This window comes from Microtus pennsylvanicus, chromosome 12, assembly GCF_037038515.1.
Source record: "Microtus pennsylvanicus isolate mMicPen1 chromosome 12, mMicPen1.hap1, whole genome shotgun sequence".
Lineage (NCBI taxonomy): Eukaryota > Metazoa > Chordata > Mammalia > Rodentia > Cricetidae > Microtus > Microtus pennsylvanicus.
The window spans coordinates 58,774,130-58,786,502 of NC_134590.1; the positions used below are offsets into that span (position 1 = coordinate 58,774,130).

General features: G+C 47.6%; 2 protein-coding genes across 5 annotated transcripts in view; one reads left to right on the forward strand and one right to left on the reverse strand.

The window, feature by feature from the left end:
- Slc2a9 (solute carrier family 2 member 9) overlaps window positions 1-9,962 on the forward strand; it is a 128,423-nt gene extending 118,461 nt beyond the window's left edge. For 2 of the 4 annotated variants that reach the window (XM_075943699.1, XM_075943698.1), the window contains exon 12: window positions 3,919-6,267. In XM_075943699.1, coding sequence (XP_075799814.1) covers window positions 3,919-4,164 — 246 coding nt within the window. In that variant the 3' untranslated portion in view covers window positions 4,165-6,267. Of the gene's footprint in view, window positions 1-3,918; window positions 6,268-6,975 lie in introns of those variants that run through there. The other 2 variants (XR_012907294.1, XR_012907293.1) reach the window with 2 other exon arrangements.
- Window positions 1-12,373, reverse strand: part of Tmem128 (transmembrane protein 128) — a 286,921-nt gene that overhangs the window by 180,213 nt on the left and 94,335 nt on the right. The gene's annotated exons all lie outside the window — the stretch shown is intronic.

Below are 12,373 nucleotides of genomic sequence, written 5' to 3' on the forward strand. Positions count from 1 at the left end.
GGGGGGGTGGGGCTCCTCTTTAACCAGGACTGCTTAGTTACACACACCTCTTGTTCCCCATCTAAACCTAAACCTCATGTCAAGATCTCAAAGATTGGCTGTGACTCACTTGACATGATTTTTGTCCCTTTTCCCTATATGGCCACTGAGACACGTCTCTGCCCTATGAGTCTAACCATCACTTGTCTCTGGATTGTAGTTTGAGGATGGGTGTCTGAGCCTAGGTAGTTGGAGCTGCCAAGGACAAGGCTCTGACCCTAACAGCTCCACTGACAACCTAACTCCAGCTTGACTTTTGTCTTCTGTAAAGAGGAATTAAACAGGCCCATGAATGGCCCCAAAGACCTGACTGTGTAACTGGGCAAGGTAAATCCTCATTCACATTAGTTCCTTCCTTCCTCTCCACCCCCTCCCCCCGAACCTGGTCTTGTAACATCCTCCTTCTGCAGAGCCAGTGATTGGTACCATGACTTCCAACACCAGAACCGAGTAAGAAAGGTGGTGAGCAAGCATGTCCACCTTAGCTCTGTGCCTTCTCTAGGCTGGCACCTTCAGGGAGTGGGGCTATCCTAGCTATATGCTGCAATCATGAAATGCCATAGGCAGGGTTATCTCTAGGAGGCTGGGATTTGGTGGAGGCTGTTCTCTACTTCCAAGATGGTACCCCTCAATGTACTCTCATGTGGAAGAATGTGGAAGGATGTGAGCAGTCTGCCTGGTTCCCTGCATCCCAGTATGAGGTTTGGAATCCCACTTGTGATGGATCCACCCTCATCATTTGATCACCCTATAAAGGCCTCACCACATTGAGGGTTCAGCCCCAGCACCTTGGTTTAAGAAACTGTATTGGGGACCCACCATAGACTCGGTGCCCAAGAGATGGAGTCTCTCACCCTACTTTTCCTACAGTTTTGCCCCTGAGAATCACAAGGAAGGGGACAAGTGTTCTTTCCCCAGATGTCGCAGACACTGTGGGTTCATTGAAGTCTATGAAACAGAATAATTCAAGTGGCTTCATGATATCCTTTGGGAAATGAGAATAAGCACATAGCAGTTCAGAGGGCGGAAAAGACATCCCCAGACTGCTCCGGGAGTGCCCTGGGTGGGGTAGAGAGCCTCAGGACACCCTGCACTCAGTAAACATCCACTGTTGGTCCTCTGTCTATCCACAGCTCCCTGCATTCTGGGGATGCAAGAGAATCCGCAATGCCCACCCTCACATAGGCATATCTCTCGGTGGGGAGAGAACTAACTAACAGGCAGTTCTACGCTCTATGATGCATGATGATATGCAGTTAGAGAAGAGTGCATCAGGGCTGGGAGGCGACCTCTCAATACAGGAGTCAGAGGAGATCTCTGTAAGGAAGGACCCATAGGCAGAGATGGTGAAGTCGAGAAAGCAGGATGTGTGGGTGTCTTTGAGAGCTGTGCCAGGAAGACAGACAATGGCATGTGCAAAGACTCTGGGGCACGGTATTAAAAACCACAATCAGGGAGGTAAAGCTGGAGCAGAGAAAGAAAAAAAGGAAATGACCTCAAAGAAGTAAAACAGACCAGAGATCAGCCAAGGGAAGGAGTCTGGCTTCACTAGAGTGACTTTGGACATGCACGTGGGTTTTGAACAGAACAGTGGCTTTGCTTAACTGAGTCGTGTGGTATTCTCTCCTAAGAATGATCCAGGGCAGTAGGAGAGATGTGGGAAACTCAAAGGAGAAGCTACTCAATGATCTAGTGACCCAGGCAGAGCATAATGGTGGCTTCCACAAACACAGTAGCCTTCAAAGTGGTGACAGGTGTCAGACGCAGGCTGTCTCTCAAGGTAGGGTCAGCATGACTTCCTGATGGAGCAGGTGTGAGTGGAGATGGCTAGAGGAGCCCTCCTGGCTGCAAGTGTCTGGGTTGGCGTGAGTCTCCAAAGAGATGGGGCCCCAGAGCAGCAGAAGCTGCGAGATTCTACCATCTATGAAACAGAGTCAGCACGCAGGCAGAGGTTCGGACTGTGAGCCACATTCCACTCCATCACAAGCCAAACATCCCCACCTATCAAATAAAGGAACGTAACACTCGGAGGTTTGAAATTCTGCTTAAAAGGCTCATCTTCTGTGTTGGCACAGCCTCTCTGGCAAAAGAACCCCTGAGTCTCCCCGATCCCCTTCACGCCTCACAGACTCTGTGGACAAACAGCGCCTTTCTCAGAGCGAGGCGCCCTTCACAGCCCACAGTGCTTTGAATGGATGCTTTTATTATTCTTTATAGCAACCATACAAAACCACTATTGTCCTAGTTTTACAACCACAGAGACACCATGAGTCGAAACGTGTGTCACTGGAGACTCTGGAATGTCTGAGTACCTAGACCTTTAAGCACTGTGAGCTCCAAAACCACCGTCTTCGGTCAGAGATTAAATGGAATTGATGAAAACACTGATATTGCTTCTTGGGGAATGCCACTAAAAACACTGCCATCTTGGCTTTGATCAGTGGTAGGATGAAGCAGTCAGGCCTGGCAACTGTAACCAGGAAGTCTTTGAGAGTTAAAGGGAGTTTATATCCAGGACCACATATATCCAAAGATTGGTTTGAACTACCCATGAAGTCAGGGATGACCTTGAACTTAGGGTCCTCTTGCTTCTACTTCTAGCAGCCAGCAAGTCCCAGGAATCCTCCTGTCCTAGCCAGCACTCCCAGTTCTAGAGTCACAGGCAACTGTAGTGTACAACCACATCAGGTTTTTTACATGGGTGCTTAGGATTCAAACTCGGCTCCTGATGCTTGCTCAGGAACCATCTCCCTAGCCCAGGAAGTCTTTTATTGAGCAAAGCCTTTACTGAGAGCCAAGCAGCATGTCAGGGGCCACAGAAGCTGGAGAGTCCTGGGAAGCCCAGCATCTCACTGAGGTCTAAGCAAACACAAGGAACAGTGACTACGCCCAGCATCTATCTCCTGGTCTTTCTGTTTTTGTGCAAGGCTGTACCGATTAGTGAGGGTAGATCATCTGCATACCAGAAAAAAAAATGTATCCTTGTTACCATGATCCATATTTTCCTTACAAACTGGGGGTTTACAATTCTCACACACAAGAGTGTGCCATGGGAGAGGGAGGAGTGTGATAATGGTAAAATGAGCCAAAGATAATATTTATTGAAGATTACATTGTCCCTTCTCAATGGTCAGTTTTTATTTTTTTTAATTTATTTATTTATTAAAGATTTCTGCCTCCTCCCCGCCACCGCCTCCCATTTCCCACCCCCTTCCCCTGTCAAGTCCCCCTCCCTCATCAGCCCAAAGAGCAATCAGGGTTCCCTGACCTGTGGGAAGTCCAAGGACCACCCACCTCCATCCAGGTCTAGTAAAGTGAGCATCCAAACTGCCTAGGCTCCCCCAAAGCCAGTACGTGCAGTAGGATCAAAAACCCATTGCCATTGTTCTTGAGTTCTCAGTAGTCCTCATTGTCCACTATTGGAGCACCGGACTGAAATCTCAAGGTCCAAATCAGGAGCAGAAGGAGAGAGAGCATGAGCAAGAAACTCAGGACCGCGAGGGGTGCACCCACACACTGAGACAATGGGGGTGTTCTATCGGGAACTCACCAAGGCCAGCTGGCCTGGGTCTGAAAAAGCATGGGCTAAAATGGTCGGTTTTTAAATGCCTATTCTGAAGAAAAAATACAGAACAAGAAAGACTGTTTTCTTTTTTTTCCTCTCATCTTGACCATGGTGGGGAACTGACTTATCCCCACTTCCTTTGAGACTGACTCAAGTGTCATTTGGAGCAGCAGCAGCAGCCTCTGTGGGGTTCTATCCATACCTGCTGGCATATAAGTGCTAGGGGCAGAGGAGACTCATGCAGCCCGGCTTTCCAGCCAGCTGGCTAACTTGCTGACTGCTCATTGGCTGTTTCTGTTTCTACCTCCCCACAGAAAAGCCTGGACTCCTACTGCTTCCTTGTCTTTGCCACAGTGTGCATCATGGGAGCTGTCTACTTCTATTTTGTCCTCCCGGAGACCAAGAACAGGACCCACGCAGAAATCAGCCAGGCCTTCGCCAAGAGGAACAAGGCTCAGCCCCCAGAGGAGAAGGCTAACAGCCAGCCTGCGCCAGATCCATCCTCCACGCTGGACAGCCATGGCGAAATCCAAATGCCTAAATATGTGATCTCACTATAGGAACCCAAGGCCTTCCCGAAACTTAGAAGGTTTCAGCCCATAGAAGCCATGTGAGACTCTTATACTGGGGTGTTAGGAAGAAGCTGGGGACAAACAGATCTCACAGCTGTGTCTTCACAGCTATCCCTTCCAAACTCCCTGGAAGTGTTCCCTAGTTTTGATACACTCAGCATTCTACACGGACCAAAGGTCGCCCTCTTCATGACCGAACCTATAGTTTTGAAATAAAGTTGGGGGAAAGGAATCAGGTTACCCACTCAAAGGAAGGCCTTTTCATCTGATGGACAATCACTGGAAAGGGAATGACAGACCTGGACTTGTCCCAGCTATGCTGTTGCTAAGCAACCCTGACCTGCCCTTGGCCTCCAGAGTCCTCGACTTGGTCCTGCATGGAGGCTTTCTGACACCCGTGGGAAGATTCTAGGTCGACACTAACAAATGTCTGTTGCTAATCTACCTCTGCCCTGTGGACCTGAGGCTTTGGAACACCTCTTACCAGTCCACCACCTTCTGCACCTACCAAGACAGGCTTTGTCCCCAGCGCTCACGGTTTCCAGGTCTGAGGCTGTCTTTAGTTCAGACTGTTACAGGAGAGCACACAGAAGATCAATAAATAATAGTGTTAGGAATTTTTCCTGTCGCGAGCTCTCTGCCAACGCAAAAATCCCAAGCAAGCCAAATCACAACAAAGCCAAATTTAAAAAATATCCAGATTTAATGGGATTCCTGTGCTCCTGGGTGGCCCCGAGGGGGGACCAGGAGGCTGCAAAGGCGACCACCACTGTGGGGAAAGACTTTTCAGGGAAGCAGTTTAAATAGACCGAGGGCGCAGTCAAGATTTTGGCAGGCTCATCTTGACCAACACTTGGTGGGCACAGGGAAGGGGGCTCCAAAGATAGAGGCCAGAGACCAGGGCTTACAAATATGAGAAAGAACTTTCTGGCAACTAGGGGGCAGAGACTGCAAGTTGAGCTCTGACCACTGAGAATGACACTAAGACTAAACCTAGAATTGATGGGAAAGAACACTGGGATTGATTAGTAATGCCTGCTCTGGATGCAGAAATGAGAGTCTCTGCTCCTGAGCCTTCCTGTTCGCAATGTGAAGGAGATTTATCTTCAGAGGTCACAAGTTGCCTGGAAAGACACTCCTTATCACTCAGAGTGCTCATGTGAAGGCTGGGAGAATCACCTGCCTCGACAGCTGTTAAAGGAGTCAAAAAAATCGTATGTACAATCGGGTGTTTGAGCGGGTGTCTGATTGGAGCAACTTGCATCTTGCCATCATCATACGTGGTTCATGATGTTTGGCTGAGTCCCTTCTTCTGCCCCTAAAACAAAGTACCTATGACAAATGTCATAAGCAAATGACCGGTTCTTAAACTGGCATTGGTGTGTTTAAGTTTAGAATGCCTTAGAAGGCGTGATACCAGACGGGGAAGTCCCCAGGCGAAGCAGCACTGCTATTCTCCCGACTATTCTAGACAAGGGCGGACTTAGCCAAAACCTGTGTTCTGCTCTTTCCCTCACTCTTCATCTGGGCTTCTCCATGGGTGCATTGCCAGCTCAGGGCACCATGCCATCCAGCAGTGGTTTGGACAGTGTGTGTACGTATGGAGAGAATGTAATACATGGATTTGACAAGTGCCATCACCAAGGGAGCCAAGTAAATTGCAAAACAGAAATCCTAACATTTGAAAGCTGTCGTTTACTTGGAAATTTAAGAATTCTGCCAATAAATATTTATTAGCTAGTAACTAATCTGCCTTGGCTGGGTACTGGAGATATATCTATGGGAAAGGAAACATCACCCGGCCCTGCCTTCCACACTCATGTCTGACAGAGAAGACGGAGAATCACAGCACTATTGGCAAGGTGCAGTGCCCTCAGCAATGGGTGAACAGTGGTGTGGGGACATGTAGCAGGAGGAGCTGGGTGGCAGCCGAGAAAGGAATGCCTTCCCAGACAAGGGACAGAGCAGAGCCAGGACCAGTGTGACTGTGAGGCCAGAGGACAGTGATTCTTTTTGCATGTTCTTATATTTGAAATTATAATGAAGCCACACTACAGACATTTTTTTTGAAAAATAAATCTCATAATAGAACCGACCATCTCACTGCTTCAGATTTTACTCTTTACACAACTATGTCCATTTCCTGCCTGTTATTAATCCACAAACACAGAATATAGAAAACATGATTGCAATCATATTTCTCTTATCATCTTCTATTTTTTCCCACTTGATATTAAATCAAATACATCATCTCAATCCTGAAGACCTTTGTTCACATTCTGGTGCCCGCTGCAGAGAATTCTGCATAGGAAGCTGTTTCTTAGAGGCTGGAAGACAATGAACGGGGATCCAGGAGTCAGAGTCAGGCATTCCCTGAGGGCCTGCAGGCCAAAGTCTTGCTGGGTGTCTATTAGTCATTTGCACCCTGCATCCTTGCATGGTCCCCAAGAGAAGCTCAGCTATTGTCCTCACTTCTGATTCCCACCCAAGGCTAGGGCTGACCTCAGCCCTAGTATGTCCATTATGCCCCTTTCACTTCTTCCCCAATCTCCAAACCGTGGAAGTTGGTATTTCTTCCCCTCGGAGTCCCTGAAATAAGGTAATTCTTTCAACTTCTGGTGCTATTATGTACACACAAGGCCATTTCTTTCTGGCTAACTTTAACTAAAATCCTGGACAGAATCACAGTGTAAACTCAGGCAGACTGAAGATAAGAAAGCAGACAATAAGAAAGCTGTTCGTAGGTGAGGCTCAAACTGTAGCCATGACTTCCTGCATCTTCTCCTCCCACATCGCCAGCTCACACTCCAAGACAGCAATGTCCAGAACCACAGAATGGGTACCCAAGAGAAGCTCTGGAAGAAACCGTTACTCTATTCAGAGTGATTGGAGGAAACTCGGGGCCCTGCCTGGAGGTGACAGTAGGAACCACACAGGCACCTAAACTTCTGATGAGAAGTTGGGCACATGAGCCTCTAAGTTCCAAACGGTGCAGGGGAATACCTATTACTCAACCGTTCTCTCTGCCTCTCTGTCTCTGCCCCCAAGTCCCTCCCTTCTCCCTCCTCCTATTTCTGCTTTGTTTCAGATACAAGCCCACGTAAAATATAACACAATAGTGGGGGAGGGGGAAACCTTGCCGTTCTTACCGAGAGAGAAGAATACAAAGTGAGGCAAGGGAGTAAAGAGAGCTGAAGACACGCTAAATCTGTGGATGAGATTCTGCACCAGCGTGCATCTGATCAGAGGAACTTTGAGAATCGAAATACATGTAGACCCCAGCACAGGCCCATCCAGTTGCCAAGGCACACACATGGGGTGGACCTGCAGAACAGCACAGAGACTAAGGAGTCACCACCCACAAAGCATGGGTAAGAATTTTTTATCTGAATTTAGCCAGGCAAACTGCCTGCTCTCAAATAAAAGCACATAGAAAATTTGAATAAGAGTCAGTTATACTATTTAAAACACACAGGATAAATGTGTGTGTGTGAGAGAGAGAGAGAGAGAGAGAGAGAGAAAGAGAGAGAGAGAGAGAGAGAGAGAGAGAGAGAGAGAGAGAGAGAGAGAGAGAGAACAGGGTTCGAAACTGGCCAAGTAGGACAGAAGCCCCAGAGTGTCAGCTCTAAGAATGTCCTTGCTTTGCAGCTGTGAAAACTTGAGTTCAGATCCCAGAAGCCATGCAAAAATGTGGCTGTGACCATTGTCTTGTTCACCAAAACCCCAGGGTTTTGAAGGAAAGGGACAGGAGAATTGCTGGGGCTCACAGGCTAACAGGACAGCTCCTGTGTCAAAGAAATAGATGAAGAGTGACAAGACACCTAATAGCCTCCTCCAGACCCTAGACCCTACTCACGTGTACAAACACACACCTGCACACACAGGTACACACCTGCACACTCAATGCGCACTTAGATACACTAACCATACTTATAGAAACACAAAAAAAAGAAGAGGAAAAAGAAAAAAGAAAAATAGTACCTAGCCAGCTATTCCCTGGGCAATTTTAGAACATGATTCAATTGCCCAACAAACAGGTAGAGAAAGACACGGTTAGCAATTGGCTGGACTCTGCTTCTGACAGCTGGATTTGGTGTCTGTGGTGAAAGCACTGGCTGAAATCGCTATGTCCCCACAAAGATGAGGGATCTGCAAAAGTGGGACAGAGTCCACTTGCTGGCCTTGAAGGTAGAGGAAGGGTCCTGAGGTAGGGACTGCAGGTAGCCTTTCAAGCTTGGAAAGGTCAGGGGCTGGATTCGTCCCTAGACATCCTGAGAAGAGTGCAGCCCAGCCAGCATCTTTACCTGCAGAACTTCCAGTTCCCAGACTGTAAGATAACAAATCTGGGTGGTTTTAGCCCAGGAGGGGAGAGTGGATCACTCCTTTTATGATGCGGCGTAATAACCAGGCTACCTTAATATGAAACAGCAAGATTTAATTAAGGGATAGCTTACAACACCAGGGATCCAGCAATGGGCAGGAAATACAAAAGGACCGGCAGGGCTCACGCCCGCCAGATTTATACATAAACATTAGCCCGAGGTGAACATGCCCCCCATTGGGCTGGGCTTCCCCTACACTTTTAAATTTCTATCTTTTGGAGATGCTTTCTTTACGAGCTACCCAACCAGCACGGAGATCTGATCTCGGCACCAGGAGAGCCATCAGTGGGGTGAGTTTCTGACCCGCGGCAGCAGCCCGGGGCCCCGGAACTCAGACGTTCCTCATTCCCCCCCCCATACTTCCTGCCCTTCCTGCAGGGCCTATACCCCCCCCACCCCAGCATACTGCCTCTCTCTTCTTATCCCACCCAGCTTGCATCCAGAACCCTCCCCTCTTCTGCCTCTCTTCCCTCTTTGGGCACATAACTTCTCCCAGCTCAGCCTGTCTGGGCGCTGGGACCGAATCCTTTGGGCAACTGAGTGGGTGGGCGGGAGGTCCTTTGTTTCAATAGCCTGCCTGCAGCAAGCAAGGTAGGTGCTTTCTTTACGAGCTACCCAACCAGCACGGAGATCTGATCTCGGCACCATGAGAGCCATCATTAGGAGCTACCCAAGCAGCAAGGAGATCTGATCTTGGCACCAGGAAAGACATCACTGGAGCACCAGGAGAGCCATCACTGGGGAGTGCCATCACTGGAAAGATACATCAGTAGGCAAGGAGACCTGATCCTGTAAAAGAAGATCCATAGGGGAGCATTCAGAGGAAGAGATGGGCAGGCGCCAATGCAGGAATTCACCCAACAATCTCAAAAACAACGTGAAACCACCAGAACCCAACGACCTCACAACATGTGGACATGAACACCTTAATCAAGATGAAGTAGAAAAAAATGACTTTATGAAAGTGATTGACGCCCTTAAACAGCATGTAAATAATGCCCTTAAAGAAATGGATGAGAAGTATAACAGAAAGTTTGAAGAATTGAATAAATCAGTGAATGATACCCTTGGAAACCAAGGAAAAACAATCAGATAATGGAAACAGTTGAAGACTTGAAAACTGAAATGGAGGCAAAGAAGAAAACACAAATGGAGGGCCGGCTGGACATGGAAAATCTAGGAAAACGAATAGAGACTACAGAAACAAGCATAACCAACAGAATACAAGAGATAGAAGAAAGGATCTCAGATTCTGAAGATACCATAGAGAAAATTTCTATCTTTTGCCTTTTTGTTCGGAAAAGCATTTGCATTGTCAGAAAAAAACATAAATAAGACAAAAATCCAGATTTCCCAATTTCTTATTTTTTCATTTTTGTGGATGTATATTTGACGAATAAAGAGTTGTGTAGCTTTAAGCTAGAAAAACAGAAATTGATGGTGGTTCTTGTGTCCAGGCAGGCTTTCAGCAGGAAGAATAGATCTTAGAGCATACACAACAAGCTCAATAATATTTACTTCACAGGCTACTTCCAGCATCCCAAGCAACCACATGAAAGCCTTTCCAGAGGAGGAAGGAGAAGGGAACCCAGGCAGGCAGCAGGGCCAGGTCAGCACCACAGACAGCTCCAGCACGCTGCCAGGGCACCAGACGCTGAGAATCCTCAAGTACCCGCAGGCAGCGGTGCCCCAGGGAAATAACTAGCAGTGTGTCAAAAGAATTGGATTTGCCTCATAGATTCTAATTTGCTGTGGGCACCATCCTGTCACAACTTGTATGGATTGAGTTTCAGTCGCAAAAGAAAGTGGAAATAAGAAGTGATAGAAGTCAAGATAGAATATTGGGAATTAGTGGCAAATGCAGGGGTGGGGAGCCCAGGTCTGTGATAGCAGCTTGGATATGTGAGGTCTGGGGCACGGTCCTCAAAGCCTGAAGGCATGGCTCTAGCTTTGTATCTAAGATGCTGGGCAATATTACTGCAGCTGCATCCACAGTCTTACATTTGCTCCCCCAATAAGGTAAGAGTTTCTGGCACCTTCCACGCCATGGCAACTAAAGGTGCTCTATCTGCAGCCATCACTGCTGGGATTCCCAGCAGTGAAAACATTCTTCAAAGTGTCTGCAAGGAGAAGTAGCTAAGATGTGCCATCTAAGCAAAGACCAATCTGGGTTGAGACCATGGGGAATCATGTCAAAGACTTCCCAGATCTCAAGAAGCCTCTTGGGCTCCACTGATTCTTTATCCACCATGCTCAGCCCTAATTGCAACACAAACCTCACATGTCTCATTCAAGGGTTTATAGATCACTGAAGAAGGAGGAATGAAAAAGTGTAAGAAGTAGAAGCAGTGGGTGACTATTAGGAGATACTGCTTTCTGGACACAGTCAGGCAGCTGCACATGTGAACTCACATATGTAACAGCATGCACAAGACCTGCACAACCCAAGTCATGGACAGGGGAGTTGGACATGAGATCCCATCCCCAGCCAATGCACTATGGGCAATTCTGCTGGACGAGAAGGGATCAATTTTCTCTAAAAGTCTAGCCCCTTATAAGTTAGCCACAGTCCAGTAGAAGAGCATGTATCCAGGAATATTTGGGCAGCACACACATATATAAATTGGTATTGATGGGAATGGAAAATACACAAAGTTGGGTGTGAAGGGAAGTGGGGAGATCTGGGAAGAGATGGGGAGGCAGGTGAAGAAGATCAAAACACTGATGGGGAACAACTGTCTAGAATTCTCTCTGTGGAGACTGTCTTCCTTCTCGGCATATTGTTGGCATCCATCAATCCTCCATGAGCATGCCAAGGCACCCCTGTCTCTAGAGCTTTCCCCATCTTTGCTCCCAGGTGTTTCAGGTGCCCTGGTGTTCCCTTGTTGATATTTTTCTTCATGCTTTAGGGTTTCTGTGACTTATTCTCATCGAATTCCTCCTCCAGCTAGACTCTGAGATCATCACATCAGGGTCACCTCAGGACTCCACAGCCCTGCAACCCGGTGAGTACTTATTACACACTTGCTAAAGAGATGAACATTGATCTAGGTGTGAAGAGGCTGTGATGGGAGCCATGGGGAGGAGGAAAGTGTGGCGAGATGATTAGAAAAATCACTTCTCTGCAGGGAAATCGAGCTGCATCTCAGATGAGGACCAGGATGCCATCAGACAGCTGCAGGAGCAGATTTCCAAGCTGACTCTGTGGAGATGAAAAAGGAACGACCTATTCAGAGAAGGGCAGATTGTTGCTGTGGCCAAACACAATGGCTTAGAGGATAAAGATGGGAGATGAAGCTAATCAATGGTCTAGACTGGAAAATCATGGCGGTCAAGACACTTCTTAAAACCTTCTGGGACCATGAGTGCCTCGCATCTTTCATCCATGGCTGAGCCGGGGTCTAGACAGGCAGAACCTAATCACCATGCTGTGTCTTAATTGAGTAAGTAATGAGACTTAGGAAGGGCAGGGCTTTGCAATCAGGCCTCTCCTCATTAGCCAGTTGTGAACCCCAGAGAAGAGAGGTCATGCTGAGAGACAGCAACCCAGCACCTTTCCTAGGCATTTGCTGTCATCTACACGAAGATGAGTGTAATTATCTTGATCAGATTCTCTTCCCCTAGCAGATTCGTACATGAGTCAAGCAGATTTCCTCCCATTAAATCACAGCATTTGGGGATTGCACCACTTCTCAGCCAAGAACTAGATCCTGGAAAAAAGGAAGGCAAAAGGGAAAAAAAGAAGAGAGTTTTCCCAGCAGGATGTGTGGGTGGTGAGGACAGAGAACGGGACTGTGTCTGGAACCCAAACACCT